At 46.3% G+C, this 19,032-nt stretch overlaps 1 protein-coding gene across 1 annotated transcript; it reads right to left on the reverse strand.

Annotated features, from left to right (window-relative positions):
- Positions 1-328: 328 nt before the first annotated feature.
- Positions 329-1,837, reverse strand: LOC144790873 (homeobox protein Hox-B6-like). Its single transcript, XM_078665529.1, has 2 exons — positions 1,444-1,837; positions 329-444 (listed from the first exon to the last, which is right to left on the reverse strand). The coding sequence occupies exons 1-2, from the start codon at positions 1,835-1,837 to the stop codon at positions 329-331; spliced, it is 510 nt and encodes a 169-aa protein (XP_078521655.1).
- Between the last annotated feature and the right edge of the window lie 17,195 nt (positions 1,838-19,032).

The raw sequence follows: 19,032 nt of genomic DNA on the forward strand, positions 1-19,032 counted from the left end.
GATGTCATGAACTCCGGTGCAAGGAAGAAGGCCTCTTTCACTGCCGTTGGGGTAGTAAAACACAGCAATTAGCAGTATTCAAGGGGGTTCTGGGCCCCGGTGCCACTGCTCCTGCTGCACCAATGTTTGTTACGCCCCTGATTGCAGACATCTTGGTGCCTTCAGGGCAGATTGTTATACAAAAGGTGCATGGGTGGCATTGGTTCAAGGTGGGGAAGACGCAGTTTGAGTGGCGCGCGAACAAAGAGTGAGAAACCATAGGTGAAGGGAACTGACGGAAGGAAAGGGAGCGGGAAAGAGAAAACAGCACATTTTTTCTATGTATTTTTTATGAGCTGTTTCCATTGCCCTGATGACTTCCGGTTGCTATAAACAATGTCTCCCCACAGGACAAAGAGGCGTGAGACCGTTTGCCAGCTGTCAATGGGCGCGGTTTCTCAGACTCTAAAAAAGCAGGATTAAAAAAAACATAAATTACTGATTTTCTGCCCAGGAAGGAAGGCAGGAAACTCGCAAAGTTCGGCGTGCCGCTGCCATGAAAACCAAGGCAACTTACTTTTTCAGGTCTGGTAAAAAGCACTTTGCGGCGAGATAAATTCCCTTCCAGCGAGAGGCACTTCACACCCACTTAGAGCCCAGGTGGGCTACTTGTTCACTGGGGATTAAAAGGGATGTCTCCTTCTCGTTAACAATAGGCGAGCCCGAAGTCCTATCAATACATGTTTTTTACGTGTCAAGTATTTTGTCAAACAGAAATCCAGATGTCGACGGTGCGTTCCGTTCCCTTCGCTCTGTCAAACATTTATTTATTTTTTATAAAGGGCATTTTTTATACAGCGCGGACATTACCCAAAGGAACATTATACAAGCATTTGGAGACACAGACGCGGGAGGGGGAGGTGGGAACGGCACACGGACAGCGGGAGGGGGGGGGCGGGAACGGGACAGAAGCCTGAGCAGGCTGGGAGAGCCCAGAGGACTAAGCAGGCAGAGAGCCCACACGGATGAGCAGGGTGGCTGAAGCAGGCAGCAGAGAGCACGGATGACTGAGCAGGCAGAGGGGCCAGAGGGCTGAGTAGGCAGAGAGCCCACACGGAAGAAAGTAGGGTGGATATAGCAGGCAGCATAGAGGCCAGAAGCCTGAGCAGGCAGAGGGGGTCAGAGGGCTAAACAGACAGAGTATGTGTAAGGATGGATGAAGCAGGCAGCAGAGAGGACAGAAGCATGAGCAGGCAGAGAGGCTAGAGGGCTGAGCAGGTAGATCAGGGTGGATGAAGCAGACAGCGGAGAGCACAGACACCTGAGCAGGCAGAGGGCTGAGCAGGTAGAGTACATGTAAGGGTGAATGGAGCAGGCAGCAGAGAGGACAGAAACCTGAGCAGGCAGAGGGCATGAGCATGGAGCAGCAGTGTGGGCAGGCAGAGAGCAAGGGACCACACTCACTGTTGCATGAATTCATTCTCTGCATCCAGGGGTAGACGGGCGTGGGGCACTTGTCCTCCTCCGGCTCCCCGAAGAGGCTCTTGCCCTGAGCGCAGTCTTGAAGAGCTGCGGGGGCTCGTCCAGGCTGGGCAGCGGGGCTCCTTGTCCCGGTAGAAGCCGGCCGCCCCGTACTCGCAGGCTGTCTGTAGGCTGCGCTGGCCGTCTGGTGGTAGTAGGCAGGGGCCGTGAAGCCCTTCTCCTGCACTCCGGCAGCCCCGTAGGTGGCCGGGAAGTGCCTGTGGGGATCCCCATAGCCCGAGGAGGAGTAGACAGGGATCTGCCCCAGGAATGCCTCTTGCCCTGCAGGAGCAGGCAGAGACACCGAGAAGGCAGAGTTCACGAAGAAAGCGCTCATCTGGAGGACGGAGCGGTACCTTGGAGGCCAGCTAGTTTATTTCCCTCTCCGCCTCCCAGAGTTGTACTTGTTTGCAGCGGAGGCGTGCGCCCGTCGTGAGTACCCACCAGTGTTACCGTGCGAGTACCCGCAGCTCGGGGACGGTCTGTGAGCCTATCCGGAATCCAAGGAATGCGGGGTGGCCCTCGAGAAACAAAGAACTGGCAGAAAACCCTTGTAGGAAACACATTCCCCCCGTGCCCGCTTCAATCGGGAATAGATTTCTCCGGACTTGGTGACTGCAGCCTCGGCACCCTTCGTAAAACAAAGAGGGAAACGACATAAGACAGGATAAACGTACCGCTTGAAGCATTCCATGGACAGAAAACAAAGACAACAGCAACGAGACACACGCAAAGAAGTAAAACAAACAGAAACACGACATGAGACAAACGAGACATGCAAAGCGCAGCCGACTCCGACAATAACAGCTCGAAAAAGACGAAAACATTACGACCGAAAAAAGAAAAACAAGCATCCCATCCATCACTTTTTGTATACCATTGTTTGGGAGTGCCATTGCTTTGTTCAGTGTAGCATGTCCTAGGCTAATAGGCAAACATATAAAGCAACAGAAGAACATTAACATCATTGTACACTTCTATACTTTATGTAGTTGAGCTCTCCTACAAAAACCTTGGTTAAGCCAGTACTATAGAGTCAAGCTAAACGTGCCCTTTTATCACCGGATTGTCCTGTACTGTAAATGCATTTATATACCGTGGAGCTAAAAGTGGACAGGCAGCATGCTACATCCTTAGGGCGCTCTTATTTGAAAGGTTCTTGAAACATAGTTTGGCGTATGTGAGAATCGCTTTTGTCTTGCCGTTACTGACCAGAGTGCGCACTTATCCGGACATCTGTTACTATACCCAAGTTTGTAAAAATGTTTAGAGGAATGAGGCATAGTGCGCTGCATTTTACATTCATATTTGTTCGTGTCTTATTAAATATTTTAATATCATGCATAAGGAGCAGTGGAACGCATTCCTTCTGTTGCTCCAATTTCGTAGTTGCCCATACACATGTACTGGAGCAGACTTGGGTTTCAGCAGCAGCGAAGTAACTCACAAGAACAGACCAATTGGAGACGGGCAGGGCAGCTGGTCTTAAGAGTACATCACAAGGTGGGGCGTGGCTAGCCGCGAGAGTGCTCGCCGAATGAACTGCTAGCTCTGCACTCCATCCACTACTATCAGGTGCCCAACTCGCTCATCCTGACAGCGCTTCCACCGCACAGCACTACAGAGGACAAAAAGCTCATTTTCCAGACTGGCAGTGAGTTAATCTTTCTCCCCTGGGCCATCGGCAACGTCCCAAGACAGCGGTCGCCATCTCAGTGAGATCCACTCTCGCCTCATCCCAGCGTCCTGCCTCACCAACTACCTGGTTTTCCAACACGGACACTCTCTTTAAATCTGCAGCAACTCCCTCCATCAACAACGCCTGTTTCTGAGACCACGACAACGACAGCCTCTTACGTGCTACACGTCACCTTCACACGGTGTAAACGTCTCCCTGCAACATACTCTTACACGGTCACTCAAAGCATAAATACTACACTCACATCCCTCAACAATACTGCTCCATGTAGTGGACTTGTGTTCCGGCCTGTAAGCCGAATATGATGTGCACGACATCCGTGGGCCAGGCGTGGCCCGCAGGGTTAAAAATAAAAAGGGAGGAACCACACGAAGTTCATCTCCCGACCACTAGTGCATGTGTCTGCCTCGTTATTTTCCCACCTTCATTACCAGTTACTGTCATTAGGCCCTGGCGTCCTCTGACCAGTCCAAAGGTGCAGGCTGGAACATGACACTGGCGACGAGGGGAGGCATGATCTATGCTCCTCGAAGCAGCCCTTGGTTCTGCCTAGTGGCCGGTGTTTCCTCTGTCGCCTCGAGTGACGTCGGCTGCCCTGCGGTGACACACACTGAGAAGAAGGGCGCTGCAGGAAGAATGGATGCAAGCAGGAAGTGCAGCTGCCTCACCCGCCTCAGAGCGCACCTCGTCACGACCTCACGGAGACGCCCACCACGCCCTACAGCCTCTCCCACATCGAGGATTAAGGAAGGAAGGCCAGGCATGTGCGCATAGCGGCGCTGTAATGTAGACAGCCTACAAGTGGCAGAGAGTGGCCCGGCTGTGAAGCAAAATCCTGAGGAGGCTGCCTAGGGCAATACCGGCAAACCATTTAAAGAAGGGAGAGAGAAGAACAAAAACAACGGAAGAAACTCGGTAGACGCTGCTCGGAAAGCACAGCGTCCTGTAGGGATTCGGGGGCGTGCTCTCCCCTTCCCATTGGCTGGAAGGTAAAATTCCAGCCAATGGGAAGAGGAGAGGGCGGGACTTAAAAAAAGACCCAGAAACGCCCCCGAATCGCGTCAAGGCGGGCCCTGAACTGAGTGACGCTCCTCTCCTCCAATGGCTGGCCAGCATTTACGAGGCCAGCCAATGGAGAAGAGGGGCGTGTTCAGGCCCCCATACTACACACATAAGATTTCGGCTCCGCCCACTGCTACGCAGTGCGACGGTAGCCGAAACCTAAAAACATGTAGTTGTCATAGAGGTAGTATAAGTGTATCACGTAGTGTGTGATGTGAGTATTGTAGGAAATATTAATGAAAAGTAAGCAAGGAGTTGGAAATAAAACTATTGTTTCATAATGTAAAAGATGTTGGAGCTTTTCTTTCAGAAACTCGGGTAAATGGGAGATTAAGAATACTCTTGAGTAATTTCCAAAGAAAAGGACTTTCCATATACTATTTGGCCTCGTGGAAAAGTACGTGGATCAAAAGTGACTTAAGATAAGTTTTTTCTAAATTTTACATTATTTATTGAAACGTTGTATGGGTTTTTTAAACACAATCATTTTGATTGTGGTTTTTTTTGCCCGCTGTCATATGATGAGTAGTATTGAAGTCACTGTTTTAAGTGAAATTCAATATATTCTGAGAACAGCAAAAATTAAACATATAACATCTTGTACAAATTATTTTGTATTTTGTATTATCAAATATATATTATTCTCCCCTTGTCTTATGCTCTCACCTTTTTCCACCCTCTATCACTCCTCTTAACTCACCCTCACTGGCCTTCTCTCACTCTCCCTCACCTCCCTTTCCTTATTCCACTTCCCTCACTTACCCTCATTCTCCATTTCTTCACTGCCCTTTCCCTCTCTCCCATCCACCACTTTCCAGCTCTCAGTCACTCTACTTCACTCCCCCTCCCCTTCTTTCCTTTCTTTGCTCCCTGAATAATTCCTGGTGTCTAACTAACCTTACTCCACTTCACTCATTCCTTCTTTCACTCCCTCTGTCCTCACACATCCTCACTCCCCTTCCCTCACTCCCTCTCTCTTAGCCTCACTCTCTCGGTCACCTCACTCTCTCACTCTTCTTCCATGATGCTCACTCCCTATAACTCACCCACACTCCCTCACTTACCTTTCTTTGCTCCCTTACTCAGTTATTTTCTCTCACTCTTTCCTTCACTACCTCTATGTCCTCACTCCCTCAGTCCCCTTGTCTTATAATCACTCGCCTTTATCCACCCTCTATCACGCCTCTTTCCTCAACCTCACTGCCCTTCTTTCAGTCTACTTCACCCCCATTCCCTTACTCCACTTCCCTCAGTTATTTTCATTCCTCATGTTTACTGCCCTTTCCCTAACTCCTCTCCCACACTCAACTTCTTTCAGTCTCCCTTCTTTACTTCCCTTCCCCTCTCTTTCTTTCCTTTGCTCCCTCACTCATTCTTCTTCCTTTACTCACCTTACTCAAATTGTCTCACTCCTTAAGCCACTCCCTCAGTCCTCTCACTTCCTCAGTCCCCTTCCCCCAGTCCCTCTCTTTTAGCCTTACTTTCTCCGTCCCTTGAGTCTCTCACTTCTCTTTTGTCTCGCTCACTCCCTATAATTCACCCACACTCTATCACTTACCTTTCTTTGCTCTCTCACTCAGTCTCTTTCTGTCTCTTTCTTTCACTACCTCTATGTCCTCACTCCTTCACTCCCCTTGTCTCATGCTCACTTGCCTTTATCCTCCCTCTATCTTCCCTCTTTCCTCAACCTCACTGCTCTTCACTCACCCTCCCTCACCCTTGTTCCCTTACTCCGGTTCCTTCAGTTATCCTCATTCATCATCCTTAACTCCCCTTCCTCTTTCTCTCCTCAAGCACTCCGCTTTTCCCAGTCCCTTTGCTTCACTTCTCTTCTCCTTCTTTCCTTCCTTTGCTCCCTCAGTCATTCCCCTTCCCTCACTCACCTAACTCCCCTTTATTCACTCTTTTTCTCACTCCCTCTATTCTCTCATATTCTCCCTTGACTTCCCTCACTCCCTCTCTGTTACCTTCATTCCCATTGTCCCCTTACTGTCTTACGACCCTACATTCACCCTCACTCATGTTCCATCCCTCAATGTCATGAATCCACCATCAATCACTCCTGCTTCCCTGTCACTCACTCCCCTTTCTTTACTCTCCTTTCTTTCTTTAGTTTTCCTAATGCACATTCCTTTAGTATCTTACTCACTTTCACTTCATTTCTCTCTCTTTCTCTTGTTCTCTTTGCTTCGCTTCACTTCTCTTCCCCTTCTTTCCTTCCTTTGCTCCCTTTATTTCTCTCTCCTCTTGTTCTCTGTCATTGAATGTATCCATGTCATTATCCTCTTAGTAATTTGATCTCCCTCTATTTCTTTTTCACTCTCTCTGACCTTCACCATTCCTTTGTTTTCCTTTCTGAGTTCTTCTCTCCTACTTTATCTCTTACTACCATTTTATGACTTTTAATCTCCTGCTTTCTCTCTTGTATTGTGAAATATATATTATAAATATTATAACTTACTTTTTTTCTCTTTCACAGATATTAAATTTACTGAACATATGTAAGTAAGTTTACATTACTTATAAGGTAAGTTTGACGTACAAAATTTAGTTTCTCAACACTCTTTTCCTTAACTTCACTACTCTTCTCTCACCCACCCACACCCCTGTTCCCTTACTGCACTTCCCTCACTTATTCTCAATCCCCATGTTTACTCCCCTTTACCTCACTCCCCTCCCACACTCACCTTCTTTCAGACCTTTTCCTTCATTTCTCTTCCTTTCTCTTCCCTTCCTTCGCTCCTTCACTCTTTTCCCTTCCCTTACTCTCCTTACTCCACTTCACTAACTCCTGCTTTTACTCCCTTTGTCTTCTTACTTCTACACTCCCCTTCCCTAATTCTCTCTCTGTTAGCATCATTCTCTCCGTCCTCTTAGTCTCTCACTCCTCTTCTGTCACGCTCACTCCCTAAAACTCAGCCACACTCCCACACTTTCTTTCAGCTCTCCTGTTTTACTTCCCTTCCTGTCTCTTCCCTTCCTTCGCTCCTTCACTCTTTTCCCCTCTGTTGCTCTCCTTACTCCACTTCAAAAACTCCTTCTCTCAATCCCTCTGTCCTCTTACTTACTCACTCCCCTTCCGTCACTCTCTCTCTCTGTTACCCCCATTCTCTCCGTCCTCTTAGTCTCTCACTCCTCTTCTGTTGCGCTCACTCCCTATAACTCAGCCACACTCCCTCACATATCTTTCTTTGCTCCCTCACTCAGTCCTCGTCTCTCACTCTTTCTTTCACTTCCTGTCTCCTCACTTCCTCACTCCCCTTGTCTCACGCTCACTTGCCTTTATCTACTCTCTATCACCCCTCTTTCCTCAACCTCACTGCTCTTCTCTTACCCTTCCTCACCCGTTCCCTTACTCTGTTTTCTTCACTTATCCTCATTCCCCATGTTCACTCCCCTTCCCCTCACTCACCTCCCACACTCACCTTCTTTCAATCCCCCCTACTTCACTTCCCTTCCCTTCCCCTCTCATCCCTTTCTTTGCTCCCTCACTCATTTTCCTTTCCTGTCTCACTGCACTCCACTTCACCCAGTCCTTTTGAATTTGTAAAGAATACAGCTCTTTTTGGAGAATTGGAGGTAGTTCTAAAAAGAACTGTTTTTTTCTTCTTTTTTAGGTTTTGTTTTTTTTTTACTTTTTCTGAACGTTTAAAAAAATAGTTTTTTTTCTGAACAAAAACAAAAATAGGGAATGCCAAACTGCTCAACAGGAGCAAATAAAAGGGGAAAAATTAGGGCTGGGGAGGGCAGCGATGTTCTTCTCTTGTGCGTACAATTAGCATGATACTCTACTCTCCGTAGCAAAGCAGTTCGTCACACTGCTTACATTTAATGGTGATGTCAGAAAATACAGGTTGAATGTTGGGTATCCGCTCCACTGCTCTTCCTCTCCCCGATGATGTTGCTCCTCCAGTGGAAGTTGAGGCGCCATCTCTCGGGGGATTACGTGCCAGATCCCTGACACTCTGCCGGGCATAGTTCTGGGGGTGCCTCCTTTGAACATGCCTGATCATTGTTGAGTTGCCAAAACTATATTTTTTGCTGCGGTCACCACGAGAAAGAACAGTGTGGCAAATCTTACACTCCACCTTAGCAGCATTTACCTTCTTTTCCCCTGGTGGAATTGTAAAAAATTTCCATATGAAGTGCTCCTTCACCTTTGGCTGAGGAGGGTCCTCTTGGAGAAACTCATCAGAGTCCTCACTGCTGCTTGGTGGTCTGGCAGCCATTCTTTCCACTGAATTGAAGAGCAGAAGGGAATAGGTCTTGCTGTCTCCAAAGTGAAAGAGGTAGTGAAGGAAATGGGTGGGGTTTTCATTAGCTGTAAAAAAAACTGTTAACAACCAATGAAAAGTGTTATTTTAAGGTCACATGACTTGACGCACTTACGCTGCGCGCACCGGAGTGCTTCCGGGGTCGCTTACGCGGCACGAACGTAGGCGCTTACGCGGCGCGCCTAAATGATGTTTTGCTAGCTTTTCGGAAATACGTTTAAAGTTAAAATATGGGTATTTAAAATCAAATATACTTTTTTTATTATTATGCCACTAAATGTCTTGCATTATTTTTTACTTTATCTACAAACTTTTTTTTTCCACACGCAGGATTAGCGCTCTCGCTGCGCTTTCGGGTGAGCTTACCGGTGTGCGCACCCTGAGCGCTCCGAGACAAAATGATAAAAAAAATACATGAAAAATATATTGAAAAATTAATTATTGAAAAAAAAATAATAATAATTCATAGTTATAAAAAAAAGTAGCTGCTAAAAAAATTAATAATTCACTTTAAAAATCGGAGGTTACAAACTTGATATAGTTAGGAATTAGCTTTTAAAAAACCTTTGAAATTCACTAAAAAAACATAGGTTTCACAATCGTTATAGTTAGGAATTAGCATTTAAAAAACCTTTAAAATTCACTAAAAAAGACAGGTTTCACAATCGTTATAGTTAGGAATTAGAATTTAAAAAACCTTTGAAATTCACTGAAAAAACCATAGGTTTCACACCAGTTATAGTTAGCTGAACATTTTACTCATACAAAACCATTGAAATTCCCACGTTATAGTTAGTTGGAATCACTATAACTCGCGCGCCCGCAATCCACTGCTGATGATGTCACATATTATATCATTCATGACATGGTCAGTAACATCACTGATGACATCTCAAATGACATCACTGATGACATCACTGATGACATCTCAAATGACATCACTGATGATATCACTGATGACATCATCCATGCGATAATACGATGCACCTCCTCACACTCTAATCTAACCTTTGATACACCTAGTGTTAAATACAAACTATCATTCCTGAAACCATTGACACATCAATACCAGTTACTACATACACACTCACTGATTCCTAGGCACACACATCCACTCATTCACCCATACAATCACTCATACATACAGACACTCATCAATACAATACTATAATATGCACACATACACCTATACAGACACTCACACCCTGCCACTCATCCATGAAGTTACTCACATATCTAGTCAGTCATCCAAAGAATCAATCACACTCCCATTTCCTCATCTATACAGTTATACACACAACACCTCAATTATACAAACATATACTAACACATACTTACTCTCTTATACAATCACTGATATAAGTACACATTGATCCATACAGTCACTCACACATTTATTGGGTCTCATGTATAGTCATTTATATATGCCAACTCTCAGATGCACTGTGTTTTATATATGTACTTACTTGGACATGTAGCACTGAGATATCCATTCACTCACAAACACAGCCATTCACACTGTCAACCGCCCATACAGCGGTTTCCTCATGCACTCTTGAACCCATACACTTAGTGAATCAACTGCTCACACATCTATGCACAGAGTCACACACCTCCTACCACCCATACACACACTCAGCCTCACATACAAATACTTGGGCAACCAATCAATAACCCATATAGCCACTCATATAGCTATTGATCAACACATGCAGCAGCTTACACAACAACAGACATACTGATGCACACATTCAGACAGTTTAGTCACTAACCCATGCATTCAGTAAGACACATTTAATCACTCACTCATACAGTCAGTCACGCACCAACTAAATCCTTCATCCAGACACTTATACACCCACTCATTCTTGAATATGTAAAACATATTTAAACTTTACAGAAACACACAGTCACTGGATGATGTCATCAGTGATGTCATTTGAGATGCCATCAGTGATGTCATCAGTGATGTCACTGGCCATGTCATGAATGATGTAATATGTGACATCATCAGCAGTGGATTGCGGGAGCGCGAGTTATAGTGATTCCAACTAACTATAACGTGGGAATTTCAATGGTTTTGTATGAGTAAAATGTTCAGCTAACTATAACTGGTGTGAAACCTATGGTTTCTTCAGTGAATTTCAAAGGTTTTTTAAATGCTAATTCCTAACTATAACGATTGTGGAACCTATGTTTTTTTTAGTGTGTATATATATATATATATATATATATATTATTCACCAAACTTCCAGCCAGATTCAGGACGCACACGCAGCTGATTCATCCAACGGATTTATTTCAGGGCATACCAACAATTCTTTCCGGATACAATTCGATTGCCGTCGCGTTTCGAGGCAGCAAGCCTCTTCATCTGGGCAGCTGGAAAGGATGATCAAAGAGTTGTTTGCATGCCGTTATTTAGTCTCCGCCTCGTTTCATCACAGAACACGGCATGCTGGGATTGGTAGTCCATTCCCTACAGCAACATCTTCGGTAACAAAAGAGGCTGCGAGGCGGAAACTGTAGTCATGTAGTGGGTATTGTTTTTTGCAAACGTGCAAGCACGACAAGAAGTGCACTTAAAAAATCCTGTTTTGTGAAACCAAGGTTTTTTCGGAAAGACCTCGGGTGATGGTTTATCCAATGCGTCACGCATTGAAGGAACTCTCCTGAAAGTTATGTCAGGGGTAACAGGTAAAATGGGACATAGAATGATGTCGGTCAATATGATTGGCCCTTCCTCGCAGATGATACGCCGTATCTTACGTTCCTGTGCACAGAAAGTTGTAATTAGTCTTACTGAACATTCTGAAGTAATGTCAGAATTCTTCGGTGCAAGTAGGGACTTACGATCAAGCGACCTAGCCTTAATTAACGCCTGATCCAAAGTATGTTCAGAGTAACCCCTATTTAGAAAACGTCATTTGGAGTCATTTAAACAATCATCAAGTGATACGGCGTCAATGCAAATTCTACAGATACAAATAAATTCCCCATAAGGGATACTTTTGATGGTATGTCGGGGATGGGCGCTTCGAGCATGTAAAATCGAATTGTCCGCTGTAGATTTGCGGTGTAATCGAGTCTCAAGTTTAGAATCTTTTATAAGCATCTGCACATCAAGGAATTCTGCTGTATCTGAGGTTATAGAGGCCGTGAATCTAAGATTTAATGTGCTGGTATTTAGATCAGACACAAAAGATGACGCCTCATCTAATGTCCCTATATATTCACTGAAAAAAGAATAAGTTTTAGACATGTTATAGTTAGCCCGCGCTTCGTTTTTTTTTCCATCGTCAAGATCCGCGCATTTTGCCGATTAAAAAAAAAAATATATATATATATATATATATATGTGTGTGTGTGTTTTTTTGGCCCTGGGGGACCTTGTGGGACCGACCCCCTGAGCAGGCCTAGGGTAGAGTTCTAGGGCACAAAGCCATTTCGGGGGTGCGCACGCGCCACCCTGAGATTTCATATTTCATTTTTTCACAACTAATGGGGCACGACATGCCCATATGTTTGTGATTTTTAAAGAAATCTAATTTCCAGTCTCCGAGAGCTGAAATGCTTCAGCTGCAGTGGGAGGCAGAGTCTCCTCTACTATGAAACCGAAAGCGAACAAACAGAATGTCTGTTTGTTCGCGTTCTGTTTCATAGCAGAGGAGAATCTGCCTCCCTCTGTGAGAAGTTGGCCTGATATATGATGCTCACTAGTTCTAGTGATCACCTTGTATCAGTCCAAACAACCCTTATGGTGATTGGTTGTAAGTCAACCTTATAGACCAGCTATCCTAATGGTAGCATGGACAAAGCAGTCTTAGGCTAAACTCTTTTGGCATGTAAAGCCAGCTGTTTTACCACAATATAACTCCTTGAATACCGGATGAAAGCACACCACACAGGTTGTTATGAAAATAAACAGTATATTTATTAATAACAAACACCTCTGAACTCTTTATGAGATCAGAGGGCTAAGCACATGACAATCTCTTAGGAAAAATACGATAAGTTGCACAAAATTACAATGGTGCCCTAGGGGCACGGCAAACCATATACTAAGTAAATGGTATAAGGAAATCGATTGAATGAATGGAGCTGTCCAGAGGCTGTAGGATCGATGGGACCACGCTACCCTAACTTTAGGTAAGTAATAGGAGGCCCACGGGATGCGTGTGCAGAGTGTGAACTCACACCCGAGATGCGTAACAACGTCTATGGACAGTACAGTTTAAGAAAAAGGTGAGTACGGACAATCCTGACTAGGTAGGACTAAAACGACTGTGAATCTGGACACTAGGAGAGTCAAGCTACCCTTGAGCACTGAAATGCTCTTGTTACCTCACCCACGGGCTGAGGGTGCATAGGTGCGAAGTCGTGTCGGGTTTCTGCGTTGAAGTCTATGGAGCCTAGAAGAAAAGATGCTGCAGGCGACCAGGAGGAAGATGTCCGGTGTGATCCAAGGGTGGATCAGTGATGCTGAAGACCTGAAAGCAGAGGGGACAATGTTCAAAGTCACTAGCCAGTGACTGGAGTGGAACCAGGAAGGAACCAGATGTCGTCGTCGCGATCAGGTGAAGGGTGGACGCTTGACTCTGCAGCCACGTGGACCAGGAGGTGTCTTGGACGACCAGGATGGAGGCACGAGCTGTCCCACACAGGCTCTCGCTGTCGGCGGTGTTGGTTCCGGATTCGGCGTCAACAGGCGTTGGCAAAGGCAACCCACGCGGTGAGTGGAAAAGGCGTCTGGTGCGGACTAGGAGAGTCCGGGGTGCTCCTCTTTTGGAAGGGAGCAAGGGCCAGTCTGGAGCAACCAGACCAGCAGTGAAGATTTCAAGGTTCGTCATCTAGGAGGGCACTAGCCAACCGGCAAGTGACCAGACAACGCGTTGAGCAGCAAACAAGCAGAAGGGCCCCACGCAGATCTCGTGGAAGCTGGAGGGCTGATCTTCGGTGCAGGAGCTGCTCGGGGCTGGGGCTTCTCAATCCCCAAAGCACTTGGTCGAGTTTACCTCAGGAGTCGTGCTGGAAGCAAAGTGCAGTTTCTTTCAAGATGGCCGGTCCCACGTGTCTCGTCGCACCCACGGGTCTCAGCTGTGCTGCAGATGTGAGTTGAGGTTGGAGAGGTCTGGGAATCCGGGTCTCGTCGGGCTCTGATGTCTGGATCCTCGAGGGAAGACGACAAAGTGAAGCTGCTGGACGCTTGATGGTGCCTGCAGTTGCAGGGTGGACACTCCTTGCCCACAAGGGAGATTTCTTCAGTCTTCTGTGGAGCAGAACGTCGAAGTCCAGAGTTTCTTCTTGTAGAGTAGTTCAGGATTAATCTAATTTGGAATGGGACCAGCTCCTACCTTTATCCTGCTAATGGGGGCTGTACTGGTGACTAGGTCCCTCCCCTGGGTGGGGACCAGGAAGGGGGGTGGTTACACCCCCTATCCTTTGTCTGGTTTCGCGCCAGAGCTGGGGCAGGGATGCCCCAGCAACTGGTTTGAACCGGTGTATGCACAGGACACCTTGTGTGCCCCAGGCATGTCTCATTCCTTTCAGGCCTATCCTACCCAATACACAAAATCCTGTCTGGGGTGGTGCTAGCACCTCCCAAGGCAGGAAACCCTTTGTCCAAGCCTCCCTCGCTGGAAGGACTCCCAGCAGCAGGAGGTCAGACTTGTGTCTGTGGTGGCAGCATCCATTTTGTGATGCCACGGCTCAAATTAACTTTAACCGGGGTTCACAGTTACATACATGTCGTGTCCCTCTAGAAGGGTGGAATGCTACCCCCGTCGCCGAGGGGGTAGTATTCCAATTCGTATGACACCTTACTCGACATGTTTTGATAATGCTATACCAAAGTTAGCATTTAACCGCGAGGATTATAATGCACTTAAGAGTATATGGTATAGCGTTATCATGGAACAGCTATAAGGACTTGGTTCCGCAAGCTGCAGATAGGCTCAGCTCATGCCAGAGCACCATCTCACATAATTCCAAGCACTCTGCCTTCAGGATTGATAAGGCCTGCCATAGGAGTGACTGATAGGAATATATGTGTCCATTTTAGGGTTAGATATAGGTATACTACATCTACAGCAAAGGGTGATTACACCACCTTGCCCCAGCTGTCGTGCAGCCAGTTGTGTCTGTTTAGATGGCCTGCCAGGGGTGGCATAATACATGCTGCAGCCCTGGTAGGCCCTGGGTACACCTATGCCCTGGGTACCTAAGGTACACTGTACAGGGACTGATAAGGTGGCCCAGTACCAATTGGTAAATGCACCTAAAGTACATGAATGTCAATTTAGAGAGAGAACAGCTAGGCTGTGGGCCTGATTAGCAGGCCCACAGCCAGGGAAAGTCGTAAACCAGTGAAGCAAAAAGCAAAAATCTGGGGTGACCATAGGATTGCAGACCCCACTCTCCTACACCCTCTCAGAATGGTTAGCTTTTCACATAAAGAAGGCAAGGTTTCTCTTTAAATTACACATAGCTGCCAAGGTTTCAGAGTGCTATATGTGACATTACCATAATTTTAGTGTAATTATGAGTCATGTTTCAAGGACTATGAATGAGTGACATTTTCTTGTAAGTAAAATCAAGCAATGAAGATGAGAGAAACAATTAAATAGCCATAAAGTATACCCATTTGAGCATCGAGAAACAGTGTCATTTTAGAGTAACTGTTGTAATGTGACACAGACTGCACGACCAGCAACCACTGACTGCAGGCAGTGGCCTGATTGTGTGTTGCCAATGAATTTAATTTGAACACACACTCGGCCGCGGGTGTCTTAGTGTACTTTATACTGTCTCACTGCTTGCTTCACCTTTTGAAACAGCCATCTATCTCTATGCCTTGTGGTGTCTGGCTGCACTATTTTCTGTAAGGCTCAGAGTGATATACTAGCGGCCATCATTGTCTAATGAAAGTGTTGAAGTTACTGCAAGAGTGAGGTGGCCGGCATCATCCCCTCTCATAGCACAGCAACTGCTCCAGACTCTGAGTGGCTTGATGGCAAGCGGAGCCATGATTGTTGCAGAGAGCTTCCCCCTCCCTGTCAGTCGGCCAGATCACTGGTAAAGGAGAGAGACCTGCAGCTCTGAAGAAGCAAGGAGTTCTGATGAGGGGGGCTCCTTTACCAGGAAATAAACAGACGAGAGCACAGACCAACACCCACTCTCCGGAGGCTTCACTGAGAAGAGAGACACCCGAGGCATCAGAACAGCTGCACATGGGGGCTCATCACCTCAACTATGCGCACATACATTTCTCTCTCCCATGGGCCACAAGGTGATAGAAATACAAATCTCACTCACCTGACTTGGAACACGGACGGTGACGGACAGCAACTCCCCACTGGTCGCAAGCAGCGACTGTGCCTAGTACTGTCATTGACTGTCTCCCCTAGCAATCTTAGACTGCCCTGATGGCACCGGTAGTGTTGGGTCCCGATAGCAGCTGCTGGATACAAGCTCTCCCAAAGGAAAGCAATAATGGTGTGCCCCAGCCAACGTGGAGTCTGGCCCAACGTAGCATGCATGCAAGCTGCACTGCCTGCCATAAATAAATCCATGATTGCCAGCAGTCAACTTTAAACTGCGAGGCGGCCTACCAGCCCCTGCCACAGGAATTAGGAGCCATACCCGCCTAAACACAAATGTCATTCAACTAACTCACACAGACACTCGGTAGCAATTCGGCTCTCACCCGTCCAGGCTCCTCTGATGTCAGTGATATCGCAGCGCTGTCTGGTGTCCTTGTAACTTGTTCAGCTGGGAAGCGCTACAGCTGACCCAGAGAGCCCCCAAGCTTGCCGGAAGCAGCGTGCAGTGTGCAGTGTAACAGCACTCCCAGCTTGAAAGATGAGGAGGTGCTATAATGCGTGACTTTGCATTTTAGTGCAGTGATGCGGATCACCGCACTGAAAAGCTTTAGTATAACGCCTGATGTGTGGTACTTGGCAGGGCTGATTAAATAAGTATGGGCATGCCGTACACTCACGGTTTTCTTTCAAAATTCCAAAAGTGTACATTTAATGTAGCCATTTTTCATGCTTGATTAATACATCGTTCTCATAGAGAACACTTTTCAGACAGACCTTTCTGTATAATAGTCTGAAAACAAATGGCTTAGGGAACAAATGAAGGGCAGTTGGTGTCGCGGTTTTGCAGCTGAAGTTCCCTCACCGGAGAGGATAATCAATTAAGCAACTATTTTATTTTTACTAAGTGAATTGAATCAAGTGGAATGGTGCTGGGAGCCTCAGGAGGCAAATTTTAAAAAATGAGCTATGAAGAACGCTGTTGTCATCAGTGACAAGGTTGACATCTCTTGAGCATGTGTCCCTGGACCAAGATTTTGTTTTTCAGCATCCAATTTTGAGCAAGAGAGAGCAAAGCAAAATGTGGGGAAAGAAAAAGGACAAGAAAGCTGTGAAAACAAAAACAAAGGGATAAAGCGGAGATGAAAAACCACCTGCAAGGATGAGATAGAGGAGGGAAAAACAGGGTGGAGGAAGAAGGAGGCGTGTGTTGGTTCATTCAAGACCTGGCAGTCATGGTAAACAGCTGCAGAAGAAACGTAATAAAAGCTTGGGCCCCTGTGCTTTTTCAAATTTATTGAGCACTGCCCTGTGGCATCCACCATAAACCCTTTTAGCCTCTAACATTCTTTGGTACTCTCTGCCTAGACCCACTCCCTGAAGGCTCTCACATCAGTCGCGGCTGGTGAAGGTAAGCGTGGTGTGAGCAGGGCAGGGGGACAGAATAGGTTTTATTTATTCATTTAGTTTGATCTATTCTGTTGTCTGTCAACTTCCTCACCCCGCCGCTTCCCCACCGTGCTTACCTGCATCGGCCGCTGCTGCATTTACATGCACTGCAATGCTGCCAGTTCACAATGCAGCTGGGCCCAGATCCATTTGATCACCACAAAGTCTGTCAGACAACCTTGCTCTGAAGTAAACTAGGCAACACCATTCAGTTTTTATTAGTTCTTTTTTTTTTAACATAAGCCTGACGTGTCCTAAATCCCCGCTAAGAGCACAAGTCCTAAAAAACAAGTGGGGGTGGACTAATTAGCATAAGAAATGTGCACTGGTGTCACATGACATCACAAGAAAAGATGTCACCACACTGTGAGATCCTTTGTTTTAAAATAAATGTGCTAGGCTTTCCTTCCTTCCTTGCTTGCTATGGCCACCTCCTTTGATAGCTACCCACGTTTTATCAAGACAAATCCTTCAGTTGTATTGGTAACGCTCAACAATTTGAGAAGGTGCAACAAGTCTGGGAGTGATGGGCTCACTTCCATTCAAAATGTTTATGAAGAGGTTGGTAGGTATTCACCTGACTTGAGGGTAATTACTTAGGAGGTGAATGGGCTGCTCCAGATAACACTGTCCCGTTATGACTCAACTGCATAAGTAAAATCCTAGTAAAAACAATTTGCACACATTTTATCTGGACATTTTTTGATTTGAACTATATAATAAGCCTCTCTCATTAAACGAAACCCACTCACAAACCTGCAGTTTACTAAACACTCCTACTGTGTTTAACATTATTTTCCAGATATGGCCTGGAATATGCGAATGGCGGTCGAATATGTAGTGTACCAGATTCCAGAGATTTCTGTCAGATGGTGGGGGGCCGACATTTAAAAAAAATTCAGCTGGGGGGCTAACACTCAAAAAGTTTGAAGACCTCTGGCCTAGGGGGTCAGGGTGTTTCTACCCTGCCCCCTTTTTGCGTTTTTTGCATCTTTTATTAAGGTTTCTTGTGCCTCAGTTCTACCGAGGCACAAGATGGCTGCCAACACTTCCTGATTTGGGGTGTTGACAGTCAATTAGCATGCAGCTCGTGATCGGGATGGTGCGCGGATCCTGCGCGGCCATAGATTTATATGTACATTTAATTGTGATTATCTCAGGAACTACTTAACAGATTTACACCATTTAAGTAAAAGGCACGGGGTTTGAACCAAGGACGACCTCTTTGCCAATTTTGGTGTAATTCCGTTCAGCAGTTCAGGCTGTTGCCTCGATGAATGGTTCCTATGGAAAATTGTATGGGGAAAACACGTTTTGGGACACCCTTTGTTTCTCATCCCCCGCTTCACAAATCACCCCGAGACTTTCAGGATAGGAGCGACTGGAGCGCCCCACCAGTTTTGACAATTTCGCGAAGATTCGTCAACCGTCGCCAAAGTTATTCCAAATAGAATGTTGTGGATTTCCTACGGATAATACGTCCTAACTATAACTACCTACTGGCGACCGACATTAGGTAATATATACTGCACCCCACCAAGTTCCAAGGAACCCAGCCGTCAACAAGTTGATGAAATACAGAGGGAGCAGCAATGCCACAGTGGCCAATCCCAAACCAGAGGTCCTGCAGGGAGCGACAACCGCAGAGGCAAGTGAACCTAAGTCGCCGAGGGATGGCAGGAAGACCCATCATGGTGCACAGTGCAGAAAGAGAGCACAGCACCAGAAG

Source organism: Lissotriton helveticus, chromosome 11, assembly GCF_964261635.1.
Source record: "Lissotriton helveticus chromosome 11, aLisHel1.1, whole genome shotgun sequence".
Lineage (NCBI taxonomy): Eukaryota > Metazoa > Chordata > Amphibia > Caudata > Salamandridae > Lissotriton > Lissotriton helveticus.